General features: G+C 43.0%; 1 protein-coding gene across 1 annotated transcript; it reads left to right on the plus strand.

The window, feature by feature from the left end:
* The first annotated feature begins 1,255 nt into the window (after nucleotides 1-1,255).
* Nucleotides 1,256-12,556, plus strand: LOC139474237 (uncharacterized). Its single transcript, XM_071257160.1, has 5 exons — nucleotides 1,256-1,421; nucleotides 6,990-7,179; nucleotides 8,358-8,576; nucleotides 9,368-9,655; nucleotides 11,561-12,556. The coding sequence occupies exons 2-5, from the start codon at nucleotides 7,068-7,070 to the stop codon at nucleotides 11,854-11,856; spliced, it is 915 nt and encodes a 304-aa protein (XP_071113261.1). The 5' UTR covers nucleotides 1,256-1,421; nucleotides 6,990-7,067; the 3' UTR covers nucleotides 11,857-12,556.
* Nucleotides 12,557-16,194: the final 3,638 nt, after the last annotated feature.

Raw genomic sequence — 16,194 nt, forward strand, 5'->3', positions numbered from 1 at the left:
CTGATAGCATTTAGCGTTTGATTGGGGTCACATTCCTCGTTTTCCCTTGACCCTTCGACATTACCGTGTAACTCTTTCAGCGCCAGGTCTAGCTGTCTTAGAAATGTGTTATTTAAACTAGTCAAGAGGACTAGTGTAAACCATATTTCACTAGTTCTCAGTTTGATGCTAGTCCAGCTCGAATGAAGCAAAACTGTTTACTTTTTTTGTCGGTTTTATTCATTTCTAATTTGTAGCAAAATTGAGGCATTGACAACTAGTTCAGAGATATAGCCACCAAATGTTAGTCGATGAGGACTACCATCTTGGATTTTTACTTGTCCTCAGCAATGTTTAGTAGTCTCGGGCTATCGGACCAGCGTGGATTTCGAATTGCTGTATGGTTTGTTTTAACGCGATTTGAGTGAGTGAGTGAGTTGGATTTAACGCCTCTATGAACAGTATTCCAGTTATATCGCGTCGGGACAGTTTAATGTGGGAGGAAAGCCAGAAGTGATGCAGGTCTCAGATGCTTACCACTTCGATGAAAAACCTGATAAACCTAGAAACATAATCGGGCCTAACCGGGATTCGAACCCACAATCATAGGTTTAACGTGATTCTTTTTGTGGGAGTCATTCGAGTGGGAGACGTATCCAAATACGCTGCTCCCCCCCTCCCCCCCCCCCCCCCCCCCCCCCCCCCCACCCCCACCCCCTCTTAGAGCAAGACCGATGGATGATGGTGCCGTATCCAGAATGGAGCATGCAGACCATTGCAGTGAACTGCTTCACTTGGAGTAATGGTTAACGGTTGTTTTGTGAATAAAATGAGAGTGACAAAACTTTTTATTATCTTATTTTATTATTAAAAGAAGAAAGATATCTTATTTATGTGTCATATGGTGGTGATGTGAAATATGATATGGATTACTGTGTTGTTTTAAAACCCTTACTGTGTTTTCATTAGTATTACACATGGGAGCTTAAACGCATTGTGCACTTAATCGCGAGAGCGACATACAAGTTGAGTCAAACTGAGCTATTTTCACCCCCAATGTCGCTCTGGCGGGCATAAACCGAGAATGCATATGGGATATAGGGGGTTAATTAAACCGCGCGTGGAGGGAATACGCCGAACTCAGTGACTCATGAATGGCGAGGTTATTACCGATGTATGTTGAATTAACGAGCTATCACATGACTTTAGTCATGCGTAGCGTATACAGCTTCAGCGTCTGTGATCATAAGTGAGCGTCGCAGTGTGTTGACTGGTCTGTGTTGACGGGTCTGTGTTGACAAAACAGCTCGACATAGTGTGTATTAGATAGTGCTATTTACGTTTGACCTGGCCAGTCATACCCTCTTTGGAAACTCTGCATACACACCTGTTAGACGGGTCCGCTGAATTCACCGATGGACTCTGTTGTACTACATATACAGGTAAAGTGAACCAGTGTGTGTGTGTGTGTGTGTGTGTGTGTGTGTGTGTGTGTGTGTGTGTGTGTGTGTGTGTGTGTGTGACGTGAGTTATGGTAGTGTGGTGTCCTCCCATCAGTCAGACAAACTTATAACAACAAACTATATAGCTGATCTGAATCACTGGACTAAACCGGTAGTGTGCTGGACTGTTTGACTGGACTGTTGTGTTTGACTGGACTGTTGTTTGACGCCGCACTCAGCAATATTCCAGCTATGTGACGGTACATCACTTGCTTGATAACGGTGTTCGTATCTACAACGAAACGTTGCATTCATTGCAATAAAGAAGAACTGTCTTCCTTGTATATGACGGTGGTCTGTGAACAATCTGGACCAGACAATCCAGTGATTGATATTATGAGCATTCCACACAAACATACGATGACATGCAACCATCCATAACCGGCCACCCTGTCCATTTTGTCGCCTTTAACACCGAGCATAGGTCCACACGGGGGTGTGTTTGGACAAGCCAGTTTATTGTTCCATTCCGTTGTTGTTTTAAGTGTTTAAGAGGTCGCCTTCATAAAATTATGTTTTTTATATTGATGTGATTTCTATTTTTGTATATTGATATGATTTCATTTTTATCTTTGTCTGCTCTGTTTATATACGTTCGAATAGCTTCCCATCTCTCAGAAACAGAGTTAGTTTGGCCTTCGCTATTGCATTTCTTGGCTTTAGGGGATCTACGACAGATAGCAGATCTAACTGCAATTCTTGTTTGAACCGAGCCCTGGCTGGGGCATGGTTCTATGCCCCGCGGGTTCCCGTTTTTATGAAGCGAGAGACGATGTGGAGAAGCCAAGATGTTGAGGCGTTAACATGGGCACGATGTGTGAAGCCCACTGTTTATGTCGCAGGCGGTAGGTGGAATAATGCTGAAAGCGCAAAATATATCGCTCCAGATGAGAAGTGACTCAGTGACATCTATCCTCAGATATACGAAAATAGGTCCTTCAGTAGGAACAGATTTTCATTGAATGAGCAGAAACTAAACAAACATTAAACCATGATAAAATTACTTCGTATCGCGTGTTATTATAGTGTATGGCTTCGACTATTTCACTGTATAAACGTAGTACATTCAGTCGAACCTCGTTGTGTCGAACTCGTTGGCAGGTGGAAAAAAAGTTCGAGTTATCCGGGGTTCGAAACAAGAGGGGAATTTTATTCTCAGTTTGAATACCTGAAACTCCCAAATGAGTTCGAGACAACTGGGAATTCGACACATCCAAGTTCGACACTTCGACTGTATGTTCCCCGTGTCATCCTTTATGGTAAAGTAATGGTGATATTTTACCAGTACAATAGTGCACGTGATAGTTGTGTTAGTGTATCGTGGTAGTGGTGATGGCCAAATCGTGGTAGTGTTGTAGTTGTGCCAGACTGTCGTCACGGTAGCGTCCCTGCCTTCACTGTGACAATATCCACCCGGATGTGTCGATAATCTGACAATAGGACAGTCATCCCGGGTGACAACACTGTTACATTGTCACTGACCTACTTTCTCTCCACAAGACACGTGTCTACGCTGAAGATGACACAGCAAAGATATATGGTACAGGTCACGATAAATATAGACACTCGGTTATTTCCTCATTTAGTTACGTTTTTGAGAGTGTGACACTTACAAACTGCTTGTTTAGCCTTCCCCTTTGTTTAATATAGAAGAAGAAGAAGAAAATTGTTTTATTAGAGTGTCACATGCTGCAGTACAAAATATATGGACATATAAACATTTCATTAAAAAACAGCACCCGGCCAGTTGGCCTACGAGACACTAATTACATAATGGTACATTTAAGATATAAAAAAAAATAATTTTTTTTTTGTAACTTTGTATATTACCACACCCACACCCACATCCAAACCCACACCCGCACCCACACCCATACACCCACATACACATCCGCATTAAAATCCCGCTCAAAGCATACAAACAGGTAAGCATACAGACAGGTAAGCATACAGGACGCTCACAGCAATCTCATGCAGAACATTCACAGCAGTCTCATACAAAACACTCACAGCAATCTCATACAGAACACTCACAGCAATCTCATTCAGAACACTCACAGCAATCTCATACAGAACACTCACAACAATCTCATACAGAACCCTCGCAGCAATCTCATACAAAACACTCACGGCAAGCTCATACATGTCATACATCTATACACATATGCGTCCATATACACACAGCTTAATTCATCAATCGTGTATACTAGCCTACATGTATAACCAGCATACATACTAACATACCAACCTACATACATACCTATATCCATCAAACATAAATCAATCCGTATTATACATACACAGGTCCATCCATACCTATGTCCGTTCAATCACACCTCAATCCAAATATACTAACACACATGCAACCATACATCCATACATATCTATATCCATTCAAACACACCTCAATCCAAATATACTAACACACATACAACCATACATCCATACCTATATCCATCCATACACATATCGATCCATATATACATACAACCATACCTATATCCATCCACTCACACCTCAGTCCATATATACATACACACACACAACCATACAGGAGTCGTACTGAATACAATATGAACATACATTAAATACAACAGATAATATAGATGAGAGGCACTGTATACTAACGTACATAAACACACCCGCCTACACACCTACGTGCATATATTAGACAATGCATAACATTATGGATGGGATAAAAAGTAATTAAAATAAAAGCTAACAGTTTATATAAAGTTTACGGCGCCTGTACATTCTGAAGTGCGTCTTCTTATTTGGATTCGTGTCAGCTAGCTTTGTTCTATTATATTGCCGTTCTTATAATCTCCATGGTTACGCAACCCTTCTTTAAGAAAACTTAATTCAACAGGTGGGTTCCCCATTGTCGTATCTGTTTAATACCCCTACAATATCTTCCTAATCTGCACCCGTTAAATGAGAATTGTAGTATGTTTGTGTACGTGTTTACTTTGTGTAACTGTATAAAGTTTTGTGTACTGCTTGTGTATGGACGACGTCGAGAAACTCCTTCATTGTTGTGCGGGTGGTGTTGAACAGGTATTCACTTATTGTGTATTTGTTGTTTTATTGTCAGTATGATGTGTATAAAACCTCCCTGGACAAGATGCCGATTTTGACCTTCACCCCCCTCAGGAGAAAATTCTCTGAAAATGAACTCCGTGACCCATGAATGCGACGTTTTTATCGATGAACATAAAACATTTATAGAACTTGCGAGCTATCACATGACTTTAGTCATGCGTGAACACAGACGCCTTCAGCAGCTTCTGAAACTTACATTGTCTGTGATCATAAAAAGAGCGTCCCAGTGTGTTGACTGGTCCGACTTGACAAAGCAGCCATGTCGTCATGGTGTATATACTGAGTGAGTGACTGAGTGAGTATGGTTTTACGCCGCTTTTAGCAATATTCCAGCAATACACGGCGGGGGACACCAGAAACGGGCTTCACACATTGTACCCACGTCGGGAATCGAACCCGGGTCTTCGGCGTGACGAGCGAACGCTTTAACCACTAGGCTACCCGACCGCCCCTGGTGTATATACTGAGATGGGTCAGCGTACGTGAAATAGCTGTGTTGTTTACGTTAGACCTGGGCGACCCCCTGCAGACCCTATATTAGTCGGTCCGCTGAATTTACCGATGGACTCATTTCCACTACATACAGTATTTCCTCTATTAGACGCCCGGGCTTCTATTTATTTCGGACAAGCCTTTGACCCGGCGTCAATTAGAGGCCCGTTCTATTTTTACCCTCATTTCACTATGACCACGAATGTCCCGAATCGTCACGAAATGGAAATATTTCAATTGATCGACCCCGCGTCTATTAGAGGCCCGGCTTCGATTTTTTGCACTGAACAATTGACCCGGCTTCTATAAGGGACTGGGCGCCTAACAGAGGAAATACGGTACACAGGTAAGGTGTGCGTGCGCGTGTGAGCATGTGGTCAGTCGTTCGGTCGGTCAGTCAGCTGTAGCTACATGGTATATGTTAGTATGGTGCCCCCCCCCCCCCCCCCCCCCCCCCCACACACACACCCACACCCAATGTCACATCAATCAGACAAGCTTATAACAACAAACTATATAGCTGTTCTAAATCATTGGAGTAAAGCTGTAGTTTGCTTTCTCACCTGGACTGTAGTTTGACGACGCACTCAGCTATATTGCGGTACATAACTTGCTTGATAGTTAGTATCTACACCGAAACGTTGCATTCATTGTAAGAAAGAAGCTGTACATGTATATACATATAACTATCTTCAATGTTTATGACGGTGGTCTGTGAACAATCTGGACCTGCCCATCCAGTGATTGATTATTTCCTTATTTAGTTACGTTTTTGAGAGTGTGACTCTTACAACTGCTTGTTTAGCGTTCCCCTTTGTTTAATATATTCTGAAGTGCGTCTTCTTATTTGGGTTCCTGTCAGCTTTGTTCTATTATATTGCCGTTCTTATAATCCCCATGGTTACGCAACCCTTCTTTAAGAAAACTTAATTCAACAGGTGGGTTCCCCATTGTCGTATCTGTTTAATACCCCTACAGTATCTTCCTAATCTGCACCCGTTAAATGAGAATTGTAGTATGTTTGTGTACGTGTTTACTTTGTGTAACTGTATAAAGTGTCCAACTTCACGCAGTTTTGTATTCGGACTGCTTGTGTATGGACGACGTCGAGAAACTCCCTCTATGTTGTGCGGGCGGTGTTGAACAGGTATTCACTGTTTGGTGTGTATAAAACCTCCCGGGACAAGATGTAGAGTTTGTCCTTCACTCTCCACAAGAGAATTCTCTGGAGAAGGCAGGGTACCATTTTATAGCCCATCGAAGTGCTGAGCGTCTAACGGAGCATACACTTAATTTGTGAAGGGTGTTGGATTTTTTTAGAACGATCTTTTGTTTTCCCCTACAATATCCAACATGCTATTTATTTACTGAGCACTACTTGTAAGCCAGGATAGGTTGAATTGTGACCTGACAATTCACCATGTATGAGGTCTGCCCGCTGGCGCGTACCATTGTGAAGAAAGGGGTAGCGAGTGGTCCGCGACAAGTAGTGCGATGTGCTAACAACGAGTCCAGTTGCCCCCACCCCCTAGCGATGTACTTGGTGATGTACTTGAGATATTGTTCAAAGTGGCGTTGTATCAAACAAACTCACTCACCCATTTATTCATGTACATTTTACCTGTGGGGTCACGGGTCGCCCAGTCGTCGAAGGCGCCGCGATTCGCTGTGTGCAGGCACGCCAGAAACCTACGATTGTGGATTCGAATCCAGGTTCGCCCCGAAGGTTTGTCTAGGTTTGTCAGCACCATACCCGCACTCGTGGGTCTCACCGAAGTGGTAAACGTCTGAGATCTGCATCACTCAGGGCTTTCCTCCCAAATTGATCTGACACGCCGTGATACTGTTGAAAGCGGCGTCAAACCCAATTCACTCACACATTACATGTTTTGCTAACTATGTGATATCTTTCAGACTGTGAAAACATAAGGCAATCCATGAATGGTCCACAACGCTGTCTCCTCCAACAACTACATCATGTGGTGAACGTTGATGATGACGATGGAGTTGCCCTCGGCAGACTGGGAGCTGAATATCCTCATGTTGAGGATAGGCCGTGAGCTGGACGACGATGACTTCCAGTCCATGAAGTTCCTTTGTTCAGGTAGATATCAGTTGGATTTATGGTTAGTATGGTTTTACGCCGCTTTTAGCAATATTCCAGCAATATCACGGCGGGGGACACCAGAAATGGGCTTCACACATTGTACCCATGTCGGGAATCGAACCCGGGTCTTCGGCGTGACGAGCGAACGCTTTAACCACTTGGCTACCCGACCGCAGGATCACAAACATCTGGCAACCCTGGCCATGCGCCGGGGTCCGATAGTCAAGACAAGACCCTGCTTCACGGCTCTCGCTATCCTTACATAATAAGTAAATGACGATAAATGAAGATCCGGGGTCGAATAGGTCTGCAGCTTGTCATAAGAGGCGACTAACGGGATCGGGTGGTCAGGCTTGCTGACTTGGTTGATGCATGTCATCGTATCCCAACGGTGTGGATCGATGCTCATGATATCAAACACTGGGTCCAGACTCGATTATCTACAGACCGCCGTCATATAGCAGGAATATTGCTGAGTGCGGCGTTAAACAACAAACATATATAAGTATTAGCACACATGAAGTTAAATTGTGTATTAATAATCGCGATATTTCGTGAAGTGCATCTAAACATTCCAATTGAAAACTCTCAAAAAGATGACAGCCTCGTGGTTAAGTGGATAGAGCTCTTTTTATCGTTAGTTATTCCTAAATATTTTTCGCTCAAGGAGTGAGGTGAGATGAAATTGTTTAACGTCGCGTCCTAGATTATTGCACTTACACAGCGACGTGCATGTGTGGCTGCTTGTACTAGTCCGGACTGATGTCGATGCCGAGATACCATGCCGCAGTTTAACATGAATATCCCACTCAGACACAGTATACTGACCCGAGCCGACCAGTCCTTGTTTTAGCCCCTTAATGCCGAGTGCCAGACAGGGTAACAACAAGTACCATCTTTTAACGTCTTTCGGTATGACACGACCGGGCATCGAACCCCGGACCTTCCGCTCTACCATTAGGCCACGGAGGCGGTCTCGCTCTGGTTGTATTCAGGTCGCTGTTTATGTATGATAGTGCGTTGTCACCAAATTTGACAGACGTACATACATGTCGTTCAAAAAAAGAGTGAAACAATCCTGAACGTGACGTTAATCCCAACTTCACCTCACCTCTAAATGGCGCGTTCACTACCATGGATCCGATACCAGGAAATTTCTTTTTTTGTAATGACAGGTCAGAGAGGAGTCCCCCAGGGCGTACTGGAAAGATTGTCCACTCCCCAGAAGTTCTTCACATATCTGCGGGAACGCCGAATGCTGTCACGTGACAACCTGCTGCTATTGCAAGCGTTCCTGTGGCACGTGGGTCGCCTTGACCTTCACCAGGTGGCCAGTGACTATGCACGAAAGGTGGGGAGCGTCCTGCACTTCTTCTCACCCGATGGTCAACCAGGTAAGAGTGAGTGAGTGGGTGAGTTTGGTTAACATCGCTTTGAACAGTATTTCAGTTATATCCCACTGTGTCAGCTTGGTGTGGGTGGAAACCCGACGTAATGCAGGTGTTAGGCGTTTACCACTTTGGTGAAACCCACGAGCATGGATATGGTGCTGACAAACCTAGAAACAATCCGGGCGAACTGGGATTCGAACCTACTACCATAGGTTCCTGACACATTGCGGTCCCTAAGAGGACTGGGCCATCCGTGCTACCTTATGTTATGCAGGCAGGGTGTACTTGCTCAACCCCCAACCCCATTTTGAACTTCAAATATCAGAGTGAGTGAGTTGGGTTTAACGCCGCTTTTAACAGTATTCCAGTCATATCACGGCATGTCAGCTTAATGTGGGAGGAAAGCCAGAAGTGATGCAGGTCTCAGACGTTTACCACTTCGGTGAAACCCACGAGCACGGGTATGGTGCTGAAAACCTAGAAACATTGTCGGGGCGACCCGGGATTCGAACCCACAATCATAGGTTTCTGGCGTGCCCAAGAGACGCAACTCTGCACAGCGAATCGCGGCGCCTTAGACGACTGGGCCACCCGTGCCCCCCTCAAATATCAGAATACCTAATGGTGATTATGGCTCGCCAATGAAGAATTGCTACCCTTTCGGAAAATAACCTTCCAAAATTTAAGCGAAATTACTAGAAAGACACATCGAAGCCTGTTAAATGAAAAGTGTGTTCCATGTTCTTACAATTCGTTTGGATAACTCGCCCTTCACACTCCTCATGGCATTGCAGAGTCGGGATACGAAAACGTCAAGTTCCATGTTGAGGGTGACCTTGACAACTTCCAGAGACGAGAGCTGGAGGACCTCCGAGCCAATGTAGCCCGACTGTTGTTCATCCCACCAGAGTTCGTGTTTGTGAGTGGCCTTGAACCTTCCAACAGCCTGTTGATCACACTCATGATCAGCTCGTTCTGCGCAAAAACGCTCAGGGATATAGCGACCTCCGTTGAAGGAAGACAACTCCGAAAGCTTGGCGTCGATACTCTATATTTTGGCGAAGAGGAGGTTAGGGTTCAAGGTCAGTATTATCTACAATTTGACTAACTGACGGATATGTAGTATCATTACAGATAGGCTTCTTTGTGAATTTTCATTTATTGAAATTAAGTTTGAGATGAAGAAAATCTTTCATTTTAGAGATTAGATTTCATGATGGAAAATTATGTTTTCTGAAAATCTATAAGAAATAAATAAACATGCCATCTCAAAGAAGAGGACACATATACACACATGTACAATTTTATATACTACTCAAAAGAATCCGACCGATGAAGATCCGTTGTAGAATAGGTCTTCAGCAACCCATGCTTGCATTAAAAGGCGACTGTGCGTGAAAGAGACGACTAACGGGACCGGGTGGTCAGGCTCGCTGACTTGGTTGATGCATGTCATTGTATCCCAATTGCGTGGATCGATGCTCATGATGTCAATCACTGGATTGTCTGGTCCAGACTCGATTATTTACAGACCGCCGTCATATAGCTGGAATATCGGTGAGTGCAAACAACAAACAAACAAACAAACAAACAAACAAACAAATAAACAAAAGAATCTAAGGAACACAAAAATTATTACTTGTATTTACATAGACAGACATTTTTTCATTTACTGTTCATTATCACGTGGTTTGAATCCAAAGATGACACATCTGCCTGGTAAAAATGATGACCAGAAATGCCTTCCGTGGGGCACAGACGGCCAATTGGATCAGAGAAGCATGTTGCACGTGCTGACATTCATGAAATCATTCCCTGTAAAGTTGAATGTGCGTACTGAGGGTTATCCCATTTTGAAACCTCAGAGACGACGTTGTGAGTACAGTGGAAGGGTGTGGTATGGGTTCAGGAAGGCATCAGTGTTCGTGAAGTGGCACATCTTAATGTGTCCCCTTCTGTCATTCACAGACTATGGGAACGCTTTCAGCAAACAGAACAAGTGCAGGAACCACATGTCCCTGGTTGTCCACGAATCACAACAAGGGCAGTGGACCCACTCATCGCCTGACGGTATTAGGCCAACGCACCATTATTGCTAATGCTCTCACAATACAGCGTAGGAACGCTGCCAACGCTAACGTTAGTGACCAGACCCTAATGAATAAGCTTTGAGAGGCAAACTTGAGCTCAAAGCGTCAAGATGTCCGTATACCACTTCCGGAGCACCATAGAGCCGCACGCTTGACGTGGTGTCAGCAGCATCTTCGGTGGACTAGGCTCCAGTGGAACCTTGTACACTGATGAATCCTGGTTCTGTTTGAAGTTCAATGATGGTCGTATCCGAGTGTAGCGACGTCCTGGTGAGCATTGTCCTGACGCTAACGTCGTAGAAGGCCGTGTTTGGAGGTGGATCAGAGATTTTACAGACTCTGGTGCTTCAAGCCAGGCAAGACCCCAGGACCACTACATCGGTAAGGTTGTCAGGAACTTTCTGCAGCAGAGTCTGATCAGATGGACTGACCAGCCTATTCTCCCGATTTGGCACCATTCGTGGGACGCGTTGGGACGAACATTCGGGATAACCACCCTGAGCCTGCAACAGTGCTCAGTTGGTGCAATTGTTACAACAAGAATAGTTACCCATTCCACAGATTACTAGAAACTTGGTTAGGTCGATGCGTCGACGTTGTCTCGAATGCATCAACAGCAGAGGTGGCCACATCCGATATTAACCAGTGAACCAGTGTTTCTGCCCTTTTTGACTTTGAAAAAAGACCCCAGTCGTCTTCAGTGCAGTTTTTTTACCCTACCGCTATCGTCTTTTCTTTGATCTGACATGTTTTTGTCTTGTAATGGCATGTCTAAAAATTGCAGCTGTCGTTAAAATCTGCTAAATAATTCCAGTGTTCCTTGGATTATTTTGAGTAATATATTTCGCACGACTTTGATTTAGTACGACTAACCATATGCCTATCCTTCATCTCCAGACACGCCCCCTTTAACCCGGAAGTGCTCAATACAGGAAGAAGAAATGATAGAGATGTACAAACGTACTCATGAACTGGAGGTCAGGGTCACACAGATGGAAATATCAAGTGTTGAAGTCAAGGAAGAACAGGAGGATAGAGAGAATGAACTTATCAACATGCGAGCTAAAGAAACGTATTTTCGAGGACTGCTGTGTGCTGCACTTGATAGCAAGACCAGGGGACAAGCGTCGTCACCACAGCCCGTACAGTCTAACTTACCTCTTTGTCTTGAAAATGGTCAGTTTGTGATTTAGTATTCATTATAGACAATCGTGTGACGCGATTGTTTACAGGGTGCTGTTGTAAAGCTGTTACATCCGGCATAAGAGATCAATCACTCTCCAGCGTGTGTGTTGTTTGGTTAGTACTAGGTCGACTTATATAGTCGTATCGTGTGTAAAGAGATAGGGCGATCCGTTCTCGTTAAATTGGTCACTGCTGCCGAAGAACTGCATGTTTAAAAAAGTGATTCTTAAGAAATACAGCACTAGGAGAAGAGCTGTCCATGGTTGGGAAAAGGCATTGCAATACGGCGTCGTAAAGATTATGGCGCACAAAAGGACTGTATATTGTGTGCTACGATGTCGTAAGTGATTAGATGTATTGCGATGTCGTAAAGATTACGGCGCACGTAAAATGTCGTATATGGCGTTAGCTATAACGCAATTCAAACGATGAGAAACGATGTTAAGAATACAGTGCTCTACGTCGACGTCAAGAATCCGGTCTACATTACTGCGTCGTCGTAAAGATAACGGTTACTTCCACGTCGTAAAGACAAGTTGTACGGTGGCTCGTAAAGGAGACGATGCCGCACGATGTCCAAATGTACGAAGAATGAGTGTTTCTGTTGAGGAAACGGCTATGTGATGTCGCAAATCTAAGTGAATAAAGGTGTTTCTGTTTAAAACAAAACACAAATACACGGAATAACGGTATGATATTCAAGAAGGATTTGTCTTCTACTTTAGCGAATACGTAACAATGTATACTACCCGAAAAGTTAACGAACACTAGATTCTCTCAGGTGATGCCATGGCAGATAGTAATATGAAAGAATCGGTTGTTCCGTAAGTTCTTTTGTGAGTGAGTGAGTATGGTTTTACGCCGCTTTTAGCAATATTCCAGCAATATCACGGCGGGGGACACCATAAGTGGGTTTCACACATTGTACCCATGTCGGGAATCGAACCCGGGTCTTCGGCGTGACGAGCGAACGCTTTAACCACTTGGCTACCCGACCGCCCCCGTAAGTTCTTAGAGTAGTATATGTATCGTGTAAGTGTTTACTACATGTACCTATTACAGATTTGACCATAACTGTATGCCCAATTTTGATCTGTACCACACGTCCTCGCTTAGTGTTCAGGTGAACAATTAACATGCCTTTGCATGTATTTGTGACGGGTGCCACCGTTTGGGAAGGATATGCTCGCGTTTTCGCTAACACTGGTGTCATCACTGTTTGATTGTGATTCATAAACAGATACCAATGATGTGGTCTGAATCGTATACAATGGACTTAGTAGAGATTTCTTATGATTATGGAAATGCTTTGTTTAGTTTCATTTATGTGGGTCGATAGGAATCTAAAAATGGTAAAATATAAAATCAGTATTTTTAATTAACATGGTTATACAATAATTAATCACTCATTAATCAGTCTCGTTAATCCGACACAGTGATCAGTGTACTCCGTGGTCATCTGCCCGCGAGGACACAGCCCGTGTTTTGATGCGAGACGAATCGGCTGGTAGCAGCTTATTACAACGGCTGCAGACATAAACTTGCTTAACAATAAACAATTAATGCTTAAATTATGGAAAACAGGATTAATCACATGCTTAGATTATCTCAATCTCATCAAAATCAGATACAATTTCTCGCTATCAACGAGGACATCCCATTACAGGTCACGCCAGAACAATCGCAACCTTTCGCGAACTATGACCTACCAATGAAATGACTAACAGGAAGTCAACGTTAGCCACTTAGAAAGCAGCTTTCTTAGCTTGATGGTACCAGTTTCAAAGTTGCGACTTCCATTCCAGAATTCTTTTAAAAGTATGTTGAATAAGTCATACAGTCCGTAACAGTTGTTTTGTGTTGAGCTTTAGAGCTTGCATGATTAGAAAACATATTCCGGTTACAATGTAACATAACAATATGCATATTTATTTTATATTTTTTTATTACGTGTTTGAATCGTTATCTATCGTGTAGTTGTCCAATTTTCGATCACGAACTTTGATACTACTTAATTTCATTTATCCGACATACTCGTTAATCCGACATAATCATATGCAACTATCGATGTCGGATTAACCGATGTCGGATTAACGGGACTTGACTGTACATAATCTACTGAATGCTCCAGGGAAGTAATGAAGGCTACATTTCTTTTTCGACCGCCTCCGTGGTCTAATGGTAGAGCGTCCGCCCGAAGGTCCCTGGGTATGACCCTCGGCCGCGTCATACCAAAAGAAGTTAAAAGATAGTACTTGCTAGCACACACACACACACACACACACACACACACACACACACACACACACGTGAAAGCACCATTTTCAATACCATTTCACGCCATTTATTTTAACATGGATATCTGAGTTAGATATTTTGAAGGAGTAGGTATCCCAGACATAATATCCCAAAAGTCATAGCAGCATCTTAACTCTTATCTACCTGAAATAAAAATGTTTTGTACAATATTTTCCTGCATCCATGGAAAGTATGCTTTATTTTCCATACACCAGAAAAGCCACTCCTTTTACATGTGTTTGTCCAGACTTGATTATTTACAGACCGCCGTCATATAGCTGGAATATTTCTGAGTGCGGCGTTAAACAACAAACCAACCAACCAACATGTATTTGTAAGATATATTGACTAGTATTTTATGTGAAAACGACCATTAACGTTCTTAAATACACACATTTCGAGTGGTATGTACACCAAAGGTAAAATCTAGTCTTATAAAATCAATAAACAATGAAGTATGTAAAATTATTAAACGTATATTATGAAGTTTTGTATGTTTGAGTGGTATGATGTATGATGTCTGTTCAGAGAATGACTGCCTTCATTTGCTTGGGCAATTGGAAATAAATAAGTTTTCAATAATTAACTGTCTATTGCGTTGATGTGTTGATTGCTGTGAAAGAAAGAACCAATTATGCATTTACTGATTTTACTTTACCATAGTTATTTTAAAAGTATGAAACTTCCCAGTATTGGAATTGCTTTACCCAGTATACGTATTATGAGGGGACCTTTTTACGCATTTAGTAAGTACTTTACTACTTAAATAACATCACTGCTTTTGAGTGAGTATGAGTTTAATCTAAAACGTTTTACCATATTTTCACGAATTTCAAAAAGATCTTCTATGTTCCTCTTATTGACCAATCAGATTCCATCTCTCATATATCTCAAACAAAATGGCGGCGCCCAGTCAAGACGATCTGCTAGATGATCAGTATCTATTTTGTAATAAACGGGTCTTACCCCGCGAAGTGCATCAAATCACGTGACCAAATATGTTCTGAATAGTTCATGTAGCTGTCGGTTTTACTACCGTGTTCTTCTTTCTTTGTTCACAAAACACTCCGTGTCCGTTTCGCTTTTAAATCTGATCACCAAATAGCATCTAGCTCCATAATTCTATTTGCATGTAAATTCAATACATTTTTACCTTGTTTGGCCGAGCTGACGACGCACTAAGGGACGTAACTCCATTTTCTTACCACGATGGCTGGTATCGATAGTTCAAATGCACTGAAAAGCCACATCAGGCCGATAGCGGGTGTTATACAGGACTGGTTACTACAACCCCTGGGAAATGGCCGTCTCCATGTTGGCTCTATCGCACTTGCAAAATTAATTATCAACTCTTTGAATGACATTTAGAAGTAAGTTTGGACAAGTGAAGATCAAGGTAGAATGGGTCTTCAGCAACACATGCTTTTCGTAAGAGGCGCCTAACGGGATCGGGTGGCCTGGCTCACTGACTTGGTTTATGCATGTGATCATATCCCAATCGCGTGGATCGATGCTCATGATATCAATCACTGGATTGTCTGGTCCAGACTCGATTATTGACAGACCGCCGTCATATAGTTGGAATATTGCCGAGTGCGGCGTTGAGCAAAAAAACAAAACAAACAATCAAACAGAAGTAAGTATGTCCATTGGAGATATATTCTAAACTAACAATTTAGGTTAGGGTGTGTCATTTATTTCATGGGGTGATTAACTTGCAAAGCAAAGAAAACCAATATCTGGTCATGTATTGCCTTACTAGTGAGTGAGTATGGTTTTACGCCGCTTTTAGCAATATTCCAGCAATATCACGGCGGGGGACACAGAAATGGTCTTCACATATTGTACCCTATGTCGGGAATCGAACCCGGGTCTTCGGCGTGACGAGCGAACCCTTTAACCACTAGGCTACCCGACCGCCCCTTTTGCCATACTTAACAGCGGGGCAAAAGGGTGTACACACCCGTGTTTGATGGTGGCTAAAAATGAAACAAACAACAAATGCTCTTTCGCTGGTGACATGTTTGATACGGGTATCATAGTTCTGT

The sequence above is a fragment of the Haliotis cracherodii genome, unplaced genomic scaffold (assembly GCF_022045235.1).
Source record: "Haliotis cracherodii isolate W230 unplaced genomic scaffold, xgHalCrac1.p SCAF_3, whole genome shotgun sequence".
NCBI classification, from domain to species: Eukaryota; Metazoa; Mollusca; class Gastropoda; order Lepetellida; family Haliotidae; genus Haliotis; species Haliotis cracherodii.

Excerpts from the sequence above, each read along its gene's own strand:
- LOC139474237 (XM_071257160.1), top strand. The coding sequence starts at position 7,068 with ATGATGACGATGGAGTTGCCCTCGGCAGACTGGGAGCTGAATATCCTC. Across the intron at positions 8,577-9,367 it reads CTCACCCGATGGTCAACCAG|AGTCGGGATACGAAAACGTC; the intron begins GTAAGAGTGAGT and ends ATGGCATTGCAG. Across the intron at positions 9,656-11,560 it reads AGAGGAGGTTAGGGTTCAAG|ACACGCCCCCTTTAACCCGG; the intron begins GTCAGTATTATC and ends CTTCATCTCCAG.